Below are 24,729 nucleotides of genomic sequence, written 5' to 3' on the forward strand. Positions count from 1 at the left end.
ACGGACAGATCCAAAACCATTATTGCAGACGCGATGGGACCCTTACTTGACTGAGGATCCAGGAAAAATGTTCGGGCGCCAGTTGTAACACGTGGTGGGTAGGATACACGCATATAGGAACCAAAAAGGGGGAGAAGCTTCCACTTATGCACATTTATTCACTAAATATAATAATTCCACCTTTGCCACTCACTTCACTCCCCTTTTTTCCATTTGACTGGAAATTCAAAAGCAGCACATCGTGGCATTTTACTTCGCGAGTTTAGGCAGCAATAAGCAATTGTTGAACACGCTACACATTCGGAATGATACCAATTACGTCATCACTGCGAGCCCGCACACCATGGCGCCAACTAACGGTCAAAATATGGACTAAATATTATAAAATATTGCCTTTGATTGAACATTTTATGTGTTTCTAACAACATATTTTAGTACAAGAGAACAATTGTGGTTTATTAGACCCAACATGTATTTAAATCAGAGGATCACTTTAATAATTTGAAGGACAAATGATACAATTTACAGTGGCGGGAGATTGTCAGGCGGGCGCGAAACGTTTACGTCGGGGGGTGGGGGCGTAACAGAAAACAACTGAGAAGCACTGCATTAAGAACAGGGATTTTCATTTTTCCACTAAGAATTAAGTTTATGCAAATTTAGTCTGCACGTTTAAAGCCATAAATGTTATGCGTGGTGGCAAAGCACTACACAAGAGGGATGCACTGACAATACATGAAAGTGCGATGTAGCAATTTTTCTCTCCTCGCAAAATGCTACAAAGTGTCCTCCTCTTGGTTTTGTGAAAATGGCCACCTTGCTCTTCACTTTGTCACTGTTTACAAGAGTAAAAGGAATGTGGACAGATTTAGCCTCAATGTGAGTAGCTTTGGGTCATTCTCACACAAAGGAATCCCTGCAGCATAAATTTGCATTTAGCTCAATTGTTGAGGTTGTTTTGCACTCAGTCTTTATTAGGAGTACAATCGGAAATGTACAGTACCTTGGTATTTAGTAGCGGCACCCCCCGAGCTCTGGCCTCCAGCAAAAATTAGAGGATTTGTTTCAACTAATTTCCTATTTCAGAACAACCCCATATTATATCAGTTCAATGGCGACATCTGCTCTAGCTGATAAGTTGCAACAGTAGAGGCTCTTTGTCAGATTTCTTATCACTTCCTGAAGCGACAAAAACACTTTGATCAACTTTATAATCTAGAAACAGTTTTATATCTAAAGCCACACAGTTTCTCGCTCATTTTTAGTTTGAGCTTTTCCTACTTTCGCATCTCTTTTTGACTCATTGATTTTTTTTAAAATAGACTTCTCCGTTGAAACTGCAAGTCAGCCGAGACAGACAATTCTGAATTGTATAACCAGATTATTTGTTGCATAAGAGGTGTCTTCATGTGCCGCCATTCAACAATCAGGGCATCTGGGACACAAACAGAGGTCCAAATGTCACATCAGGACAGGCTCTAGCAAATGGGCGCAGATTAAGCCATCGTTTCAGATGGGTGGATCCCTCTTGATTACCGTGGTATAAAACGTCACAATTTCAAAACCGTGAAAATTTTCCGTCATACCGTCCCTATGGTATTAGCTATTTTTTATGTACCATAGATGCAAGGCTCAACCCTCTCCCACTGGTTGCTGCTTAATGTCAGTGAGTCAGCTGTGCTACACGATGGCTTGAGGAGGTAAAACTCCTGAAGTTTTCCCCGCATCAAAAGAAAACAAAATCGCTGGTTTCGGAATACTTCAGCTACAGAAAAGTTACAGACGGCCGCGGCTTAGAGGTGGAGGGTCAACCGACATGTAAATGTATGCTTGTGGAGGGTAGTTGCCGAGGAGGCAGTACCTCCAATGATTTTGCATTTATACAAAATTAAAGGTTAGTAAACACTGTCATGAACGTTTTTCACCAGCTAAGAGAGTTAACTCCAGCGTGTGTAGTGTGTCTAGCGGTGGTAAAACATGTGTTTTTTTCTCTCTGGCAACTGTCTGTGTTGAGAAAGAGTGTTTATAATGTGATACAAGCCATACACACGTGGTTTTTAAGGAAAATATTCAATTATTTTTCTTCTGATGGTAATAATGTTGGCTGTGGCTGTGGGTTTAGGCTCAACTAAAGCACTGTATTTATTTTAATTAGAATATTTAGTATTAAAAAATATATATTTTTTAATTTAACAACATTATACATATGTTCCAATTTGCTCATATGTTTTAAAAAATAAAATTCCTGTTCAATGAAAAAAAAGTTTATTTTATTTTATTTTATTTTAAACCCAGATATCTCAAAGTAACACATTTTAGAGTTGATAAGTTAGTAATTGCAATGCCGTGACACCGTGATATTTTGGTTTAAAGTTATCATCCCGTCAGAATCTCATATCGGAACATGCCTACTCTTGAGTAGGGGTGTGACAAAATATCGAAATGGTGATATATCGTGAAACTTTGTATCTCAATGGTTATAGATATTCTCCTGCCTAGAATCGATATTTGTTTTTAAAAGGTGAAAAAAAAGGAATGAACAAGTTGCTACCAATACCTTCCACTAGAATAGTGTCGCAACGCAATGGCTGCCACTGATGACACTAGATACCAATCCATTTATACTGGCAGGGGCAAATGGACGTCCCTTCATTGGAAGTATTCGCAGCCAGTCTTTCTAATTTTTGGGACATTTACAGGTCACTTCCTGTTCAGTTTGAGTCACTGACTATTCATATGGGGAGATTCCCAGGCCACTATGTTCTGTAACCCTAAGTTTACAGGAGGTGACCCAGAAAAGCCTCAAATCAACAGAAGGTGCTGCTGATTCATTTGGGACAAGTTACAGGTCACTACCATTTCTGTAACCCAAAATCAACAGAAAGTGACCTATAAATGCACCAAAATTAACAGGAAGTGACTAAAAAGCAACAGCAAATGATCTGAAGTTCCCCCAAATTAAACTAATTTGTTGCCATTGACCACCATATAGGTCCAATCCATTTTAAGTGCCAGCCTCTCAACTCAACCAAATTGGACGTCTTCTAGCGATAAACCCAGTTATGGTTATATCCTGACCCATATATCGATTAGGGGTGTGATCCTCGTGGTACCTCACGATACGGTACGCGATACAAAGCTCACAATAACGATGATCTCTCGATACGGTGATACAACGATTATCGATACGTTGGTGAGGAAATCATTCTACAAAACAATGAATAAACAGAAAAACAGGCTCTCCTAATCCTTCTGCTGTAACTTTATCACTAATAGACAATAGACATCCAATCCATTGGAACTGGGAGGGCGGCAGCGAATGAACCCCTTTCTCATCAAATAGGCCCCTCCCACTTCTATGGCCATCAGTGGCAGCCAATGCCAGGCAACGAGGTAATTGTGGGCAATATCAGGTCATTATCTGTTTTGATTTTCAGTCACTTATTGTTGATTTTAGGGCATTTCGGAGTCACTTCCTGTTGATTCTGGGTTACAGATCAGAAAGTGACTCGGGAATGAATAGGCAATGACATAAACTCAACAGGAAGTGGCCTGTAAATGCCCTAAAATGAACAGAAAGTGCCCTGTAAGTGCCCCAAAAATCGGAAAGAGTAACCGTGCTCTGATTTCGAATGAATGAATGTTCATCCAATCTTCCCTGTCTTAATGGATTGGGCGTCGAGTGCCGTGAATGGCAGCCATAGAGTTAACGGAGACCCTTTTTAAATATATATGTATATGTTAGGGGTGTAACGGTACACAAAAATCTCGGTTCGGTACGTACCTCTGTTTTGAGGTCACGGTTCGGTTCATTTTCGGTACAGTAAGAAAACAAAATGCAAAATATAAATGTGCTTGTTGTTTATTACACACCTTTGTGCTTTCAACAATAGGAACATTAGCCTATACAAAGCTAGAATTCTGCTCAAAAAGTAGCGGCTATTTAAAGATAATCCAACAACAATTTGCCTTTCAGACCCCGCGTATTGGTCAGCTTTCTTTCTGAAAGAAAGAAGAAAAATGAAGTCCCAATGACAAAGATTTTAACATGTATTTTACAAATGAAATGTAGTATTCATTTCTGTTGTATATTTTATGTTGTATAACTTTAGTTTCTATGTGAATATTAGTTCCTACTTGTTTTGTTGTGGTAGGAGGGTTTTGTATTGAACACGGGGCCATGTTGGTTATTATTATAGCAGAGAAGACAGCAGTAAATCAACAAAGACAAGTCAACTGTGCCCCGATCTACCACTCAAGAGATCTGATGGACTGAAAAAGTGGGTTACGATTGCATATTAGTTTGAAAATCGACCAGATCCACCGCATTTTTACACGAGTGACTTCCGGTCTGCCCGATCCTAGCTACCGGTAGTAGTATTGACGCAAGAGGGTCGCGTCGAATAATAAACTCTGCCATTCTTTTCGCGTGCGTCGTGTTGAGCCGTTTCTGGGACGCGTCTAACAAGCGGCCGCACAGCGACTGGTGTGCATTGGCTGATTGACTTTAACACCCGCGTTTCACTGCGTTCTCACGGCGGCCACGTTGTGACGCCATTGACGTTTCTGGGTTATACTGTCCTACCGTGTTGGTCCTCATCATAGTAGAGAAGACGGAGTAAATATAATCTACACAAAGAAACTGTAACCCGATCGACTCACAGCCTCAAAAAGTAAGAGTTACATTACGTCAGAAACTCATTTGGTACGCCGCCGTTCCGAACCGAGCACCACGTACCGAAACGGTTCAATACAAATAAATGTACCGTTACACCCTATATACAGTGGGGAGAACAAGTATTTGATACACAGTCAATGAGAAAACCCATTGGCAGTGTATCAAATACTTGTTCACCCCACTGTGTATATATATATATATATATATATATATATATATATACCGTAATTTCACGACTATAACACACACTTTTTTCCCCCCAAAATCAACTTGTAAAATAGTGCGCATTATGAACGGGTACAGGGATGGAGATAAAAATATAAATGTGTTCTGTATATATATATATATATATATATATATATATATATATATAGTGCCTTGCAAAAGTATTCGGCCCCCTTGAATCTTGCAACCTTTCGCCACATATCAGGCTTCAAACATAAAGATATGAAATTTAATTTTTTTTTCAAGAATCAACAACAAGTGGGACACAATCGTGAAGTGGAACAACATTTATTGGATAATTTAAATTTTTTTAACAAATAAAAAACTGAAAAGTGGGGCTCCAGAAGTTCAGTGAGGATCTCTGAATGATCCAATGTTGTCCTAAATGACCGATGATGATAAATAGAATCCACCTGTGTGTAATCAAGTCTCCGTATAAATGCACCTGCTCTGTGATAGTCTCAGGGTTCTGTTTAAAGTGCAGAGAGCATTATGAAAACCAAGGAACACACCAGGCAGGTCCGAGATACTGTTGTGGAGAGGTTTAAAGCCGGATTTGGATACAAAAAGATTTCCCAAGCTTTAAACATCACTGTGCAAGCCATCATATTGAAATGGAAGGAGCATCAGACCACTGCAAATCTACCAAGACCCGGCCGTCCTTCCAAACTTTCTTCTCAAACAAGGAGAAAACTGATCAGGGATGCAGCCAAGAGGCCCATGATCACTCTGGATGAACTGCAGAGATCTACAGCTGAGGTGGGAGAGTCTGTCCATAGGACAACAATCAGTCGTACACTGCACAAATCTGGCCATTATGGAAGAGTGGCAAGAAGAAAGCCATTTCTCAAAGATATCCATAAAAAGTCTCGTTTAAAGTTTGCCACAAGCCACCTGGGAGACACACCAAACATGTGGAAGAAGGTGCTCTGGTCAGATGAAACCAAAATGGAACTTTTTGGCCACAATGCAAAACGATATGTTTGGCGTAAAAGCAACACAGCTCATCACCCTGAACACACCATCCCCACTGTCAAACATGGTGGTGGCAGCATCGTAGTTTGGGCCTGCTTTTCTTCAGCAGGGACAGGGAAGATGGATGCAGCCAAATACAGGAACATTCTGGAAGAAAACCTGTTGGTATCTGCACAAGACCTGAGACTGGGACAGAGATTTATCTTCCAACAGGACAATGATCCAAAACATAAAGCCAAATCTACAATGGAATGGTTAAAAAATAAACGTATCCAGGTGTTAGAATGGCCAAGTCAAAGTCCAGACCTGAATCCAATCGAGAATCTGTGGAAAGAGCTGAAGACTGCTGTTCACAAACACTCTTCATCCAACCTCACTGAGCTCGTGCTTTTTTGCAAGGAAGAATGGGCAAGAATGTCAGTCTCTCGATGTGCAAAACTGATAGAAACATACCCTAAGCGACTTGCAGCTGTAATTGGAGCCAAAGGTGGCGCTACAAAGTATTAACGCAAGGGGGCCGAATAATATTGCACGCCCCACTTTTCAGTTTTTTATTTGTTAAAAAAGTTTAAATTATCCAATAAATTTTGTTCCACTTCACGATTGTGTCCCACTTGTTGTTGATTCTTGACAAAAAATTAAAATTTTATATCTTTATGTTTGAAGCCTGAAATGTGGCGAAAGGTTGCAAGGTTCAAGGGGGCCGAATACTTTTGCAAGGCACTGTGTATATATATATATATATATATATATATATATATATATATATAAAGACCGATTTTATTTTTAATTTTTTTTTTTTTTTTTATTGACACGCTCATTTTGTGTTGAAGAAACGTATGCGGCAATCCGTTGCCGACCATTACGGTACGTGACGTCACTATTTTGTTTCGGTCGTGGCGAGCTAGGGAAGGAGTCGGAGGCGGAGTATCAAACAACGGAGCTAATCCGCGTTGCTTTATTGACATTTAGGATGCAACAAAATACAGTAGCAATGTCTGTCTCACATGCAACCCGCGGAATATAACTATCTTTCCGGCTGTTCCCTCAACAAAATACCTCCTCCCGGGAACTATACAATGTGCCAACATAAGTTCCGCCGGTGAATTCGCCTGGTGCCCCTTATGTTCGGGAAATTAAGGTATATATATACATTAACACCTTTTTAAAACGATATCTATTTTTGGCATGAGCGTACCTTTTGGGATGCAAAATATCACGAAATATCACCATTTTGATATTTTGTCACACCCCTAGTATTGATAATTATCATATCGCCATATCATGAGATAAATTGTTATAATGAGAGGTTCCCACTCCTGCTCTTGAGTCAGTGGATTGAACTAAGTCTTGTTGTCTCATGTGGATCCAAATCTTCATCCTGCTCGTAAGAATAGAATTGAAAATGAGTGGTACTCCTGAACATTTTATAGTTAGACAAAACAATTGTGAATCATACAGCAGCTGTGGGCCATTCAACTAACATTGTTGGCCCAATGCATAGACATCATAATATATTGACGGGACACGGGGTGCTGGGCCGATTAATAAGGGGCCTATCTCCGTCAAAGCTGACCGAGTGGAAAAACAGACAAAGAGCTTTTTCCGTACAAAATTCTTGTGAATAAACGCTTAAATCTCTGAATTCTTTATAGATATGGACGTAAAACGGTCTCGATTTTTGGTTAAAAGCAAAAAAAAAAAAAAAAAACGGGCAGTTAGCATATATTTTACGTAACTACGTATGTCGAATGTGCTACTAGTCTTTAAGCCACTGTGGCGCCGCCTTATCACAACAAAGAGCTTTTTACGTTGAAATTCTTGTGAATAAATTCTTATTTCTCTGAATTCTTTATAGATATGGACATAAAACAGTCTCGATTCTTGGTTAGAAGCAAAAAAAAAAACCCAAAAAACGGGCAGTTAGCGTTTATTTTACGTTAATGTCGAATGTGCTGCTAGTCTTTAAGCCACTGTGGCGCCGCCTTATCTCAACAAAGAGCTTTTTATGTTGAATTTCTTGTGAATAAATGCTTAAATCCCTGAATTTATTATAGATATGGACGTAAAACGGTCTCAATTCTTGGTTAAAAGCAAAAGAAACGGTCAGTTAGCATTTATTTTACGTAAATATTGCGAATTATGAAGCCAATGCTGTAGCGGTTAATTTCTCCCATTGATTTTTTTTTCACAAAGTTTCAAAATGCATGCATGGTACGAAAAATATAATAATTACCTTGAATCCTCGAACAAATCACTGAGACAATCCTTCCTGTTTGTATCCGGTACAGCTTTTGTACTCATTCAACCTAAATCCGGTGTTGGATTGCTGCATGTTTTGAATAACTGCAACCGACTTCGACCGACGGAAGTGCAGTGTAGGACAGCCTCCTACTTGAAGACGTGGCGCAGTGTCTGGGGAAGTGTCCCGTCAATATCATTATCAAGTCTATGCCCAATGCTACATTCTGATAATGCATTTCGTATAGTTCGCGATTTGGCTCGCTTTTGCTTTGAACAGTTCTGGTTATTACATCATTAAATGAGTTGATGAGCCAATGCCCACACCCTCCCCCCAAAAATTGCATGGGATCTTTGGATGGCAGCCACAAGGCAGAGAATAGTACTTCGAATTGAATGCAGAGTGTAGAAATAAGTTTTTTCTTTTCTTCTCAAGCCCTTAAGTGGGTTCAGCGTGTACACGGTGGCAGCAACGATGATATTCAAGTGTCTGATAGCTCTCATCAGCTGCACGCTTTGAATGGAAATGAAGTGTAGAATCTGAAGACCTTGGAGAATGCCGATATGACAAAAATGCTGATGCTGTGCAGTGGCAGCCGCTCCAACAACCTCTACCCTTCAGTAATTTACAGATCACAAAAGAGCAGGAAGTACAGAATCCTTGTGAATTGTATTGATCTGAAATGAGTCCTGCATAGCTGTGGATTGCGTCATTGTCATGTCGTTCAACATTTCTCGATTGAGCCTGCTGAGCCATGTCCTTAATGCAACTTACAACGGTCTTTGGTGAAAATATTGGGATAGGAAAAAAAAAAATCACAGGTCCCCAACTGTGTATACTAGGGGTGTGACAAAATATCGAAATGGTGATATATCGTGAGACTTTGAATCCCAAAAGTTTATCAATGTGCTCATGCCAAGAGCAGAATTTTTTTTTTTTTTAAAGGAACCAACAAGTTGCAACCAAAACGTTTGTTAATTCGAAACCAGAGCATTCACAGTCACTCTTTCCGATTTTCGGGGCATTTACAGGTCACTTTCGTTCATTTTAGGGCATTTACAGGTCACTTATTGTTGAGTTTGAGTCACTGCTTATTCATTTGGGAACAGGAAGTGACCCATAAAATGCCCCAAAATCAACCTGTAATGGCGCAAAATTACCTTGTTGCCTGGCACTGACTGCCACTGATGGCTATAAAAGTGGGAGGGGCTCGTTTCAAGTGGGAGGGGTTAATTCGCTGCCACCCTCCCAGTTCAAATGGGTTCGACATGTACTAGTGATAAACAGCAGAAGGATGAAGATGGCTTGTTTTTCTTTTTATTAGGGGTGTAACGGTACACAAAAATCTCGGTTCGGTACGTACCTCGGTTTTGAGGTCACAGTTCGGTTCATTTTCGGTACTGTAAGAAAACAAAATGCAAAATATAAATATGCTAGTTGTTTATTATACACTTTTGTGCTTTCAACAATAGGAACATTAGCCTATACAAAGCAAGAATTCTGCTCAAAAATAGAAAATACAATATTCTGAAATGTAGATATTTTGAAAAACAAAATTAAAATAACTTTGGCTAAGACTTTTTCTTTAAAAAAAATATCTGATGTGCAAAATTGAACAGTTACAACACTGAACAGTTTCAAGTTTCTCATATTAACATTATGACCACAGCCTCGAAAAGTAAGGGTTTTTAGGGCTGTCAAACGATTACAACTTTTAATGGAGTTAATCACAGCTTAAAAATCAATTAATCGTAATTAATCGCAATTCAAACCATCTCTAAAATATGCCATAATTTTCTGTAAATTATTTTTGGAATGGAAAGATAAGACACAAGACGGTTATACAAATTCAACATACTGTACATAAGTACTGTATTTGTTGATTATAACAATAAATCCACAAGATGGCATTAACATTTACATTCTTGCTGTTGAAGACATTTTCTTTTCCTCTGCAAAAACAAACACACAACAGAGCCTTAGAACAGTAACAAAAACAGTATTATTTATAATGTGTGCAAAGTGTGTGTAGTGTACATATAAATGTGGCCCTCTTCCCTACTCATCCTCTAGCCCACAGGTGTCAAACCGATTCCAGAAAGGGCCAAGTGGGTGCAGGTTTGCTTTCCAACCAATGAAGAGGACACCTTTTCACCAATCAGATCTTTTACATGTGTAATCAGTTAAACTTTGTCAGTTGCTGCGTTTTTCAGCAGGAAGTTCATTGGTTAAACTCTCTTCACGGAATTGGTTGGAACAAAATCCAGCACCCACTTGGCCCTTTCTGGAATCGGTTTGACCCCAACAACCCAGCACAAGTAGCATACCAAACAGTGCCAGGCTATACTGCTAGTAGAAACTTAATATGGATGTCTGTAAGAGGATGACATTTTTTTTTTTTTTTTTTTTTTTGGAAAAGCCAAAATGCGTTGGCTGGAGGGCAATAGCTGGGTCAGCTACTTGAATATAATGACATCATTCTAACCCACAAAGAATTACGCTGAACAATAGAACACAGTAAACGGGGATTCTTTCATATTACTTAGCCTTCTTGTTGATTCTCCTTGCCGTGTTTATTACATTTACGATGATCATGACAAACAAAGTGACTTTTAGCCTGACCCCAGTCAAAATAAGCGAGTAAAGCAGCTCATATGTCTTTAGATTTGAGTCCATCTTGAACACTGTCCTTCTTTGACTTAGTATCTATCTCCCATGATACAGTGCTGAAGGAATGTTAGCACTTGTATGAGGAATGCAACAGCAGCAGGAGGAGGCTTGAAGACGACTTCTGTTTCAAATACCTCTATTCTTTCTCACTGCACACTGGCCTATATGCTTTCAAAAAAAAAAAAGAAAAATCCTCATCTTTCAAATTTGATTCTGGAGTTTCCTCGGTGGTCATCGTGATATTTGTGTCACAGACCTCCCATTGTTTTCAAGCGTCATCAACTGAAGCTCGCCTACTGACAGATATTAGCTATACATAACCGCCCCCAATCTGCCCTTTGGAAAAAAATGTTTCACCACACGGAGGGCTTTTGAGCATCCTTTAAAAAGTGTCTTTCTTCTTACGCAATGATGCGACAAGCAGCCCCGCTGCAGCTTATATAGCTGTATACCCTCCTTGCTGTTTGTTTCATTATTAATGAGCACGAGTGAAGGAACAGCATGGAGTATCATATTCAGGGAGAATGTCCACAAGGGAGAGGAGAGGATCACGCAACAGGAAGACCACTGCAAACTTCAGGCGAAAGGCACCTGTGAAAGACTTCTCCATTACAGTTGAATGTACTAATGTTCCATTCAATGTCGTAAAAAACACTTTCACTTCAGCGCAGTAAAATGAGACAAATGTCTCTCCCAGTCCGCCCAGTCATGGTGCCCTTTTAGCGCCGGATCTCTTGTATTATCATTTCTTTTCTCACCGCGTGTCTGCTGATACGTGTCGGCATGCGGTCGCCACTTTCAAATCCATTAACCTTTTGCTCTGTCTGAGCCCTCCCTTGATTTTGTGCATAGATTGTCCTTTGTACTCAGAATTGCATTTTGATTCTTTTCGAGTACAAGCGAAGTTAAGATCTGGCTATTACCTGGTGTAATGTCTTGTCACTCGACCAATAAGCCCAACGGCGCTGTTGGTCCCAACGCCTTCAGCGCATGGTGGGAGATAATGACACAAACGCTCTAGCAGGGTTAGGCTCACTAATTACGCCTACTCTTCTGGGAGCTTTCATGGATTAAAGCTGTTAACTCGCCCAGTGACAATGAATACTAAATATGTCATTTCCGTCGACCTAAATAAACTTTAAATAAAACTCTTGCATTGTCTTGAATTTGAAGATAACATATAAAACGGCGTGGTGAGCAGTCTGCCCTATATTGGTGTTTTTAATTGAACTCCTATACATCACTTGTATTTAGCTTATGTGTGCAAATTCAATGCATCATTGTAAATTAGCATATAACCCACTTTTGCTACTGAACAAACATATATGTGTGTCTTTATCTGACACGTTAGTTATTTAAGCAGACTTCTTATAATGGCGGAGGGAAGTAAATGTGGATTCATGTCTTTGGCAGCAATTAGTTCTTCTGTGAGGACTGGCTAGATGTGATGCTTGAATTGAACACTTATTACAATCCTAGTACTGAATTACAATGAATATGCATCGAATGCTAAATCATGATGGAATGCTAATAGACGAGCAAACTTCGGTAGCCGTTGTTTGCTATCTATTTCATCTTGCTATTTGTGCCTTGTAAGGCTACGTGTAGAAGTTTTATTCTTGTTTTGTTTCATATACATAAGTCAGTGATTCTTAACTGGGGTTCGGTGAGTAAGCCTCAGGGGTTCTGTGAAGGTTAAATGCAGACCCTTATTTTGTACGCTGACTAAATGTAGCCAAAGTGGCATTTTAGACCAGGTTTTGGATTGGTTTACTCTCAATTTAAGGCTTCATTCCATTTTTTTCAACTGCTACCCCTTTATCTAATGAAAGGAGAAATCGGTTTGCTCGGTGGAAGGTTGCCTCACATTTGGTATGAGAAAGTATAATAGACCTACAGACAGCGTGAACTGCGTAGATGATTTAAAAAAAAAAAAAAAAAGCGTCATTTTACACCATGAAATTAGTATGTGATGCAAAGATGTTACATTAGAGTGAGAATGTTGACATGAAACCAAAGAAAAGGAACAGTGTGAAACGAAATTAGTTTAATTTCATTTTCCAACGTGAAAATCAACAGCAAAAGGCAAAATTAATTGTAGTAAATTTGAAATCTTGGGAGAAATTAACAGGAATTCACTTACCTGTTGGCTTGCTAGGTTTTGAGTCGTAAAAAAATTGCTCTATTATGAAATTCAGAAGGGTTCGGGGAATGCACCTTTGAAACACGTGGTGTTCAGTACCTTCAGCAAGGTTTAGAACCACGGACATACAGTAAGTATTGTGTGTGGTGTGTATATTTTGTTCGTTTACATTTAAAGTCACATGTAATTATATTATTGCATTGCTGCGAGTGGGAAATCCTCGATTACAGTACATAATACCTTTTGTATGATGAATCATTTTTGTAATGTGAAGCGATAATATATATATATATATATATATATATATATATATATATATATATATATATATATATATATATATATATGTATGTATACACACACTGCTAAAAAAAAGAAAGAAAAAAAAAAGGGAACACTAACGTGCTGACAACAACATCACACAAAAATTATCAATGAAAATCAAATCTATCAGCCCATGGATGTCTGGATTTGGAGTTATACTCAAAATGAAAGTGGAAAAACACACTACAGGCTGATTCAACTTTCATGTAAACAAGTCAAAATGAGGCACAGTAGTGTATGTGATCTCCACATGCCTGGATGACCTCCCTGCAACGCCTGGGTATGCTCCTAATGAGACGACGGAGGGTGTCCTAGGGATTCTCCTCCCAGATCTGGACCAGGGCATCACTGAGCTCCTGGACAGTCTGAGGAGCAACCTGGCTTTGCAAGATGGCCCTAAACACAATGCCCCAGAGGTATTCTATTGGATTTAGGTCAGGCGAACATGGGGGCCAGTCAATGTTGTCAATTCCTTCTTCCTTCAGGAACTGTTGCATCCTACAGCCACATGAAGTTGGGCATTGTCATAGACCAGAAGGAACCCAGGTCCCACTGCACAAGCGTACCTTATGACAATGAGTCCAAGGATTTCATCCCGATACCTAATAGCAGTCAAGGTGCCATCTAACCTGTAGAGGTTTGTGTGTCCTTCCAGGGATATGCCGTCCCTGACCCACCACCACACTGGTCTGCTGAATGATGTTGCAGGCAGCATAACGTTCCCCATCCGACCCTTTCACGTCTGTCGCATGTGCTCAGGTTGAACCTGCTTTCATTGGTGAAGAGCACAGAGCCAGTGGCATAGTTGCAAATTCTGGTGGTCTATGGCAAATGCCAGTCAAGCTCTGTGGTGATTGGCAGTGAGCACAGGGCTCACTACAGGATGTCAGGCCGTCAAGCCATCCTCCTGGAACCCGTTTCTGATTGTTTGGTCAGAAAAATTCACACCAGTGGCCTGCTGGAGGTCATTCTGTAGGGCTCTGTCAGTGGTCATCCTGTTCCTCCTTGAACAAAGGAGTGGATACCGATCCTGCTGAGTGTTTAAGGATCTTCTACGGCCCTGTCCAACTCTCCTGGAGTAACTGTCCAGGAACTCAAGTGATGAGGTGGTCCAGATCTGGGTGGAAATTCCTCAGGAGAACATCCGCCAACTCATCAGGAGCATGCCCAGGTGTTGCAGGGAGGTCATACAAGCATGCATAGGCCAAACAGACTACTAAGCTTCATTTTGACTTGTTTAAAGGACATAACATCAAAGATGGATCAGCCTGTAATGTGTTTTTCCAATTTCATTTTTAGTATAAATCCAAATCCGGATCTCCATGGGTTGATACATTTCATTTTCATGGATAATTTTTGTCTGACTTTGTTGTCAGCACATTCCACTAGGGAAAGAACAAAGTACTTAATAAAAATATTTGATTCATTCAGATCTACAACGTGTTATGTTAGTGTTCCCTTTATTTTTTTGAGCAGCACATATACTGTATATATATTTATACGTATATGTATAATGTTCAGACGTGTGACTTCTTTTGTCAGAGTGGTTTGTTTTGATTCTTTGCAGAGGACGGACCCTCAGCTTCTGGCCCAGTTCTACTATGCTGATGATGAGCTTAACCAGGTGGCTGCTGAGCTTGACAGCCTCGACGGCAGGAAGGACCCTCAAAGATGTACGCTTCTGGTCAACCAGTTCCGCTCATGCCAGGTGAGTTTGGAGAACAAAGCTTTATTCAGGATTGCAAAATCCCACCAGGATTTTTTTGTGGCTGCCGCAGAGATGTTTTATTTCTCTGCAGAAGACGAGTTAGTTTTACACTCTGTACAGCAATCTTGTCACAGGCCACATTGTAGTCCTTTGGAGGGCCGTGATGAATGTGGCAAAGTATAACTCTACCTTCTCTCATATTATTAACTTGAGTACACCAGTACTTCTCAAATAGTGGGCCGTGCTCCTGCAGGGGGGCGCAAAGCATGTGACCTCGTGGAATAGACTTTTTTGCCATACTAGAATAACGTATAATTGCACATCCACCTAGTAGGTGGCAGTGGCGCTCTCATTTTCAGAGTGTGTGCAGTGTTTTTGCATTAAACAATAGCATACAACAAAGAGCAGGATATATGAATTACCCTAAAAGGTAAGACGAGATAAAATGACAAGGCATACGTAGCGTTTGGCTTCACTTTTAATTAGTGTTGCACTGATACCATTTTTTGGCCCTGATACTGATACCTGGCTGTGCAGTATTGGCCGATCCCGATACCATACTGATACCACTTTGTTTAAAATTTATATATACATTCAAAGTGAATCAAGTACAACTTTTTATTGCATACCTGGTATGGGTGACAATAGTTAAATAAACATTGGGTTTTAAAAGCCAAAATAGTGCTAAATTTGTGAAATTAAAACATGTATAATACTAGCCCAACAGTACGAAAGTAAAAATACAATGAATGAATCATGAATAAACTTTTTTAAACCCCGAGTTTTGGCTCTCAAAAGCCAAACAGTGCAACTTTCATGAAATTATAAGTAATAATAATTGACCACCTCATCTTGTCCCTCTATTAGCCTCCCTCTCTGTGCACCAACAGCAACACACACTTAGCTTAGCCTACTTTGCTTATTTGTACAGCACCTTTGAATAGGCTTGCCACCCGTCCTTTGAAATAAGGAATCATTCCTAATTGGGAATTAAGAGTTGCGTTCCGTATTGAACCAATACGGAATATTTATCATTACTGTAGATACATTTCTATATTTTAGGAGTTTTTGGGATGTCCCTTTTTTTTTCATCGCCTGTACGGCTTTGGGCGGGAGGAGGGCGTCGCTTATTTCTATTTCTGAAAAGTGGCAACCCTACTTTTGAAACAGGTCTCAAATTACTGTGGCATTTGTTTCAGTAAAAGACATTAAAAGTAAAGTACACAAAGTGAGCTGACCTTTCTCTTGGTAGCAGTTGCTGCTGTTGTAGCCTCAAACTCTTTGTGTTCGTTCACGTATCGTCTTCAAATGTTTTATCAGGTTCAAGGTATTGAAACTGGCCAATTTAACTCCACCTCTCGAAACTGTCAGGTCGCAAATCTTGCATGTAGCCATTATACTCGACAGATATTATAAGCTGAAATATTTCTAGACCAATGACATTTTCCTCTCGTAGTTTGTTTTTCCTACATATGAAAAAGCTGCCCCGGCATTGGTTAAGAGCGGCTATTGGCTCACTCTCATTGGTCTGGAGCAGGCCAATAGCAATAGCTGGACTGATAAATGGTATCGGTGCCCTCTTTGTTGGTTCTCGCCGATACCGATACCACCTTTTCGGGCCGTATCGGCCCCCTCTACCAATACCGGTATCGGTATCGATGCATCTTTACTTTTAAGACAGTGGGAGATGAGGAAAGACCGGTATATTTCATTTACTGTGTCCAAAAATGTTGGCAGCAGACAGCATGAAGCGAAATAAATGAAGACATCACATAAAGACATTAGACCCCAATCACATTAATAAGCTGCTTGAATTTTTTTCAGCGAAAACGTGCAGAATACTCCCAACAATCGTCCTGCTTTGCGAGTGCTACCTCAGTAAACTAGCGAGCACTGTTAGCATCATACAAGGTGACATACCAAATTGCTCAGTGCAAAAAAAACAACATACCTTGGCATAGGAGCTGATACTGCCTGCAACATTAGACATGGTCTCGATCATGCTGCAAAAATAAAACCTGTCCCTCTGTGTAATGACACTCTTTTTTTGTTTGGCATATTGTGCACTGAGTTAATGTTGCTAATCAATTTGACTTTATTATAATTTATTGACTTTATTAAAGTTTATTTTTCAGTATCAAATTTTCAAAAAATGTGCCTTGAGTGCAAGGGCGTAGCTTCGCATAGGAACGGTAGGGAAATAACACTCCCAACTTTTCTGGATGCTCATATTGTCCCCACCAACGTTTTGAGCAACCTTATTTGCATTATATAATAACTTCAGTTTTATAGGTCATTTAGATTGTCTTCCCATATGTTGTAAGGATACCATTGACCCGACCATTATTAAGTGCATTACAGTACTTTCATTACATTCGGACTTACATTCACCTCTTTTCACTTGCTCAATGTGCCAGTCCATTTTTTTCCCCTCAAACGCACGTTTGATTGGCTGATGAATTAACATACACACACGCATTCACAGCCTGAAGAAAATACAACATCCTTCGCCCCCTTCGAAGACGAGGGATATTAGAAGTTTTTTTTCCGCCAGCAGCAGCCACTGTAAGTAATCTAAAAAGACATCAATGTTGTGGAGGTGGGGAACAGACCACTAATTTTGCTACTGAAAGTCCGACCTGCATTTGACTTGGTATAACATTAATCTGTGTGAATTTCTCGAACTTGAGGATGAGGTTGCGCTGAGAGAAATACCCTCCTGTTTGTTTTCTACTGTTAACGTTAATTAAACTTTAAGAAATCTAGTTAACTAAAGATTACCCCTGTATAGATAGTTAAATAATGATTAAAAAGTTTGTATTTCTTGTGTATGTTAATATAGCAATTTAAATTTGCTAAGAAATTTCACATTCTGGAATTTTTCAAAATATTTCTTTAGTAATTTTTTTTACAACAAAAGTTTGAATCGAACGGTGTATCACCTGAACTAATACACATCAAAGTTAGTATTAGTCAATACCAGATTTATTTTGCACTGATCATTTAGGTTCATTTTGGTGAGAAATGTAGCCCTGACCCCCGTTCACCCAGTCTGTTTGGTTTTATAAATGTCCCGTCCCCAGCAAAAGTGTACATGCCCGTTATGCTGTTATATTGTCCCTCCCAATGTTGAGACCAAACTTACACCTTGCTTGAGTGTATGTTTTTTTTTTCTTCTTTTAATTCAGGCAAACTGATGCGCTTTAAGTCTTGTTACAAACAAAAACAATGTAAGTTGATCTATTTTTTTTCCCTTTAATGTTAACAGGGAACAATGTTATGCAGAGGTGTGCTTGTAATAATTTTATAGACAAATGATACCATTTTAAGTAGTGGCAGAAAGTTGGGGGGGTGCGAAACATTCACTTCTTCCTGGGCGGCGTAGCATAAAATAATTGAGAAGCACTGTACTACACAACAACTATACTTTGTTTTGAAATCAGATGTCTGTGTAAGGTTTTTGTTCTACAATGATTGATTTTATTATCAAAAGGGGGTTTATGACAAAATAATGTGTGCACTAGAACTTGTATCTTGATCTATTCAATCTGCAATTTTGTCACTTCAGCAAGACGTTGATGAACACAATTAGCTTTTTTTGGGTCTCGTAAAATTATTCGCCGAGGGCCTTTAGTTTAGCACCTGTGCTCTTTGAATGATATTTACTCTGAAAGGCTTATCAAGTTAAACAATAAAATGTTTGTGTACTTTGACCAATTTAAGCAGGAATAATGTTGAATTCAAATAATATTAACTCAACATCAATATGATTTGACACAGATGCATTAATGCACATTATTGTTAAGTATTACACAAACCACCTGGTCGGGCATTAGGTCTTGGCAGGAAATCTGAAAACAGACACACGCAACACTTTGGTCTAAAAATTGGCGTGGTGATCTCATTGTTACCTTATCTAGGTCAAATTTCCACATGGAGCACGTTGAGCTGATAACGTGCGATAAGAAGAGTTTTGTAAGCAATAAAAAGGGTCTTTAAAACAAGGAAACAAACTACTTTAGGTCACGTATTTCGTTAATAAATATCCAACGGTGGCTTCCATAGGGAGGGGCAGTTTATAACAGTGCCTTAGATTCGGGGCGTCGAACTTGTTCCACATTTATGGCAATTGGATCGTATGTGGGCCAGACTAGTTTATTTTCTTATTGGCCAAATTAGTTAACTTACTGGCTGCCATTGATGGCGCTCGACGTCCAACCCATTTTAAAGAGGAGGGGAACGTTTGCCCCTACCAGTCAATAATGGACTGAATTTCGAGCGCCGTCATTGGCACTAAAAGATGAGCATTTGCGGTCAATCCTCTCAGTTTAGGTCAATTGGACGTCTATCGCTGTCAGTGGAAGCCAAAGAGTTAATTTTGGGTCACTTCCTTGTAGTTTTAGGATACTTACGGGTCACTTCCTATGCAATATCGGATCACACATTTTTTGGTACACTTCCTGTTAGTTTTGGTGCATTTTTGGGTCACTTCATTGTAGTAATGCAACGATTAATCGATTAAATTGAGTAATTCGATTAGAAGAAAGCTTCAAATCAAATTCTGCTGCTTCAATGATTCGTTTAATTAAAGTGGCGTTGTAATGGTTTGTTTTGAAAGTGTTGCATTTAGTTTTATTGATTTGGGTGGATACACTACCCTCTAATGGCAACAGGGAATATGACATAACTCGTCTAACATGGCTGAATACAGCTGCTCCCTGGTAAGACCAGCATAAGGTAATTTTTGGTTTGAGCTAATATGTTCAGAATTAAATTTAGAGGTATTTTTATCAGGTTATTCTGTGGGAATATGTGTATGAACGATTTAAGACCTTTATAAAAATAAACAATAAGAACGTTCGCATTATATAGCATCCAAGCTAGCCGACTTTTGCTATGCAAGTTTGCCAATTGCTCTTTTGTTTTATTTAGATCACTTATTTATCTTTTATACCGTTTGAGGCGAAGCTCAGGTATTTTAATTTCATTTTAAATGTATCTATTGCTTATGTGAAATCAAAGTGCAACTCCGCATAATTTGAAGAAACACTCAGGTATTTATATTATATTCGCATTTAATGCTCTTTTGAAAGTGCAACTTTAGCAAGCCAAAAGAAATGTTATTACAAGAATGAACACTTTTTTCTTTGTTTTACATCTCCTAAAACTTATTCTGCGACACGTGAAATGTGCCTAATCCAATTGCTTGATTATTCAAACTAACTAATCGATAGATTAATCGATACCTAAAATCGATAGCTGCAGCCCTACATCATTGTTAGCTCATTGACCGGTGATGACTGTTCGAGACGTCCAATCCATTTAGACTGGGCGAATGAACGAATGTAACTGCAGACACAAAAGTGAGCCAAGTGCGTTAAATTACAAATCTATGGTTCAATTTCGAAATAAGAGAATGTGATTTTCTATGTACAGTATGAATGAGCTACAGCGTTCCTGTCAGGCAGAACAACCCCGCCAGGACGCTGGATTGTACCCCCTGGTGGGCGGTACATTGGACACCCCTGCTTAGATACAAGTCAGCCAAGATCTGAACTCTTAAACCCAGAACTAAACCCTGTGGGTGAAAATGTTGAATCTTTTTTTTGTGTTCGTATTACACGTGTGTCTCGGTCTTCACTGTGTCAATGTGCATTAGCTCTGGCCGTGGCCCAGATGTACGCACGATAGAGTTAGTGGTTAGAGTAGTCTTTGTGCGGTCACGGCTTAGAGGTACTTGGAGAGAGACAGAGAGAGAGCAAAGCTGCGCATGAGTAATGGATGCCATGCTGCATCATGCTGAGAGAGCTGCAGGTGGTTGGGAGGTCATCATGTGGCCTGTTGTGCTCCGGCAACCCTCCCAGTGCCACCGCACACGGGGGCAGTGCTTAATAAGGTCACCACTTGACCCCCTGCTGTTCTTTTACCTTCTACCTTTGCAGAGGTCTTTTTATTTGCTATAAGACTTTATTTTATTTTACATGATCTTCTAGATGTTTTCCCCCTCGACTTCTGAAAGCTTTTAAAGGATGAATTAGGCTGTGATACCCTACAGTAATACTGTCATTCCAAAGTACCCAAATTGAATCTGAAATCGAAGATATTGGAGGTGTTATTTGTTTCATTTCTGTCTCATGTAACTGGGAATATTTGTTTTGATCAACCCTGTTGTGCATATGATCAGAATAAGACAAAGTTTGTTTTCTTGATAGATGCAGAAGTTAGTTGTTTAGCTGTTAAGAAAAATCTCAAATTAGTACATATTTGCAACTGTTACTGTGATTATGCTAAATATTGTAAATATCCAATAAATCATGTCATAAACATTTTACCCTTAAATTGTAAGATGAGCCCAGGCCCGGAGTTGCTAATCGGGAGGATCTGGACAAATCCCGGTGGGCTGGCTGGCCACATTTTTAATACTACTGTATTTTTTTGTTTGTTATTTATTCATGGCAGTGAGTATTACTTACATGTTGTTACCGCTGTCCCTGTGGGCTGTCTTTAAAAAAAAAAAAAACTATCATATTGATTAGGTGTGTGACAAAATATCGAAATGGTGATATATCGTGATACTTTGTATCCCAAAAGATTGTCGATATGCTCCTGTCAAAAATCGAGATATCGTTTTAGAAAGGTTGATGGTTGACATTGACGGTGCTTTGACGCCCAATCCATTTAGACTGGTAACGTTCTTTCATTCAAAACCACCATTTACAGATCACTTGCTTTTCATTTTAGGGCATTTACAGGTCATTTCCTGTTGAGTTTGAGTCACTGCCTATAGACCCCACTCACCAACGTCACACAATGACGTGTCGCTGTATCCAGCCACCATATTGGCCGTCATTGTTTATCCGTATTCTCAATGGTTTCAATTTGTCGTGCAATTTATAGTGCAATTCGTGGAAGCCCCGGTGCTTTCAGACGCTGTAAACTCATTGGATGCGTTGCATAAAAGGCGTTATGTGGAAAAGCTTCAGTCTATCCATTCGCCAGATCCATATTTGATGGCTCAATCGATATTTTTCGACCCGCTGTCTTCGCCCTCTCTGCCTGACATCTGCTACCCTGATATCTACAACTATGTTGTCCACACAAAATCAGCCTATTCTCACGAAGGTTTGAAAACCTTTAAGAGCAGCACTCTAAGCAACATAACCCCGTGTGACCCTTTACTTCCAATTTTCTAAAATGGCGACAATCAATAAAAAAAAAAGTTGACTGCGATGGCCGACGCTTCAAGGATAGGTGGATATTGGACTATTTCTTCAATACAATACGCAACAACTGTGTCTGCCTCATTTGCAAAGAGACAGTCGCTGTGTTCAAAGAGTTCGATGTGACGCAATATTACCAAACAAGACATGCTGACATCTACGACAACATTACAAGGAAGATACGCAGCAAGAAATTATAGCAACTTGAAGCTAGTTTAATTTCACAGCAGCAGTATTTCGCAAAAGCCCGAGTGTCGAAAGAGAACGCCACAAAGGCGAGATTGTTGAAATTATGAATTTAAAAAATAATAATAAAGCAAATGTGACACACAGAAGGGCTTGCTAAAAATTGTTTAAATATATTGTTCTAGGTAAATCAGCCAAGGTAGCCCTCCACTCCACCAAATCTGGCCCCCTTTGCAAAAAGTTTGGACACCCCTGTTTAACTGATGATCCGTAGACGAGGCCAGCTTTTTTCACTTGGTACCAGCTAAATATTATTTTAAAAAATAATGATGGCGGAAGAAATAAACATCTTGAATTTGAAACTGTATGTTGTCGGCGATTAGCCTCGCAATGATCTTAATTGTGGTGGTCAGCCCAAAACCCTCTAAATATATATTAAATGCATCCTACCAGGTATAAAATGACTACTACATAGTCTGTGGTGATCGTTTGGTGCCCAGTTTTCTCGTCGAATTGCAGCAGTCCATCTCGCTCTCCTCTCCGGGTCTCTCGGAATATGGTAGAACTTTAAGTCTCTCCGTCTATCTTTTCTGTTACTGCAACCAACCGCCACACACGCCTTCACCATTTTGATTATTAATGTTAACGAGCAGAAAAACACGTCATACTAGGAGGAATTTACGTAGCGGTAATGCGTGAACACGACGAGTTGACGGACAATATGGCGCGGAGGCGTGGTTGTGACGTCATGTGAGTGGGGTCTATTCATTTGGGTGATTCCCAATTTCCCAGTTCACTTCCTGTTCTGTAACGCAAAATAAACAGCAAGTGACCCATAAAATACCCCAAAATCAACAGGAATTTACCGAAAATCAACAGGTAAATGACCTTAAATGGTCCAAAATTACTCATTCCCTGGCAATGGCTGCCACTGACAGCCATAGACGTTCAATCCGTTTGAAGTGGGAGGGATGGCATCGAATGAACGCGTCTACTAGTGATAAAACTCATTCAATTCACAGCAGAAGCTTGTTTATCTGTTTATTAGTTTTTTTGTAGAATATCCTAGTAATTTCCTGACCAATGTGTCGAAAATCGTTGTATCGCTATTAGGGCTGGGCGATATGGCCTTAAACATGTATCACGATAAATTGAGCAGATTAATCTCAATAACGATAAATGACGATAAATTCGCCCAAGCGGACTGTTATATAATTTGAAAATCTGAATCAATGCATGAAATATAGATTAACTATTTCTTGTTGATTTATTTACCAGCATTCAATTTGATATACTGTATTTAACAATTGTACATGCAGTCTAAACATTAAGTTTATAAAAATGTATTGTAAGCAATAAGAATTCAAGTATGAACATTTATAACAGCGTGTATGACTTGAACAATGTACATTGTCAAAATCAATATGCCTGTGCAAACATGTCATTGTAACACAAATGACTTGCAGCTTGAACAGTACACTTCAAAAAGACAACTTATTGTTAATGGCTGCTGTGACATAATTATTAAATACAACTGCTTACTTTATGGTTTAAGGCCCCCCCCCCCCCCCCCCCAGTGCATTTTTTAATAAATGCACGCACAATAAAAATAGCTGGGGCCATTTCTCGGTCATTATAAGTTTCGCCGTTGGATTGTACTTTATGCTGAATGCTTGACCATCACAAAAGCTATCAGAGGAATCACACACAGACAGATACAAAATAACGCCACATAGTAATTGCTAGATGCAGTCCGTGCCCAATCCACTCATTAAGTTCAGTCGTTTCGACAAGGTTAGAGCCGCTGTCCGACTCCATAACGTTCATTTGTAGCGTTAGCCGCTAGCTAGCGTTAGCCTGGCTACCAGTAGAAAGCACTGAAAGCACCATCTCCGGAAATCGTGAGAACAAAGGAGGACAGCGGGTGAAAGCCCGTCTGGATGCCACCAAGAGTCTACTAAATGTCGGTTGAAAGTTTGGTGAACCTCCCTTAAGCCACACTCCATCACGTTTTGCTTGTAGCGTTAGCTGCTAGCGTTAGCTTACCGGGCTTTTGTTTGATTGGCTTCCTGATGATCACGTGACTCCCTACGTAAGAACATTCACTGCTTTCTTAAAGGGGAATGAACATAGACGAACAACACAGAATCAAAGCGCGATGAAAACACTATTTTCTTGTTTTATTAATTTACCGAATTTACCGACATGTTCAAAATTACGTCGGTCATCGTTAAGAATTTCGGTGACGGTAAATTTTCGGTTTACCGCCCTGCTCTAATCGCTATATCGTCAGATCATCGTTATCGTGAGCTTTGTATCGCAAATCGTATCGTATCGTGAGGTATTAAGAGGTTCCCA

General features: G+C 39.6%; 1 protein-coding gene across 2 annotated transcripts in view; it reads left to right on the forward strand.

Moving 5' to 3' along the window:
* zfyve28 (zinc finger, FYVE domain containing 28) overlaps window positions 1-24,729 on the forward strand; it is a 74,249-nt gene that overhangs the window by 11,894 nt on the left and 37,626 nt on the right. For both annotated transcript variants that reach the window (XM_057858964.1, XM_057858965.1), the window contains exon 2: window positions 14,825-14,965. In XM_057858964.1, the coding sequence (XP_057714947.1) occupies window positions 14,825-14,965 (141 nt within the window). The remainder of the gene's footprint in view (window positions 1-14,824; window positions 14,966-24,729) is intronic.

This window comes from Corythoichthys intestinalis, chromosome 15 (genome assembly GCF_030265065.1).
Source record: "Corythoichthys intestinalis isolate RoL2023-P3 chromosome 15, ASM3026506v1, whole genome shotgun sequence".
NCBI lineage: Eukaryota > Metazoa > Chordata > Actinopteri > Syngnathiformes > Syngnathidae > Corythoichthys > Corythoichthys intestinalis.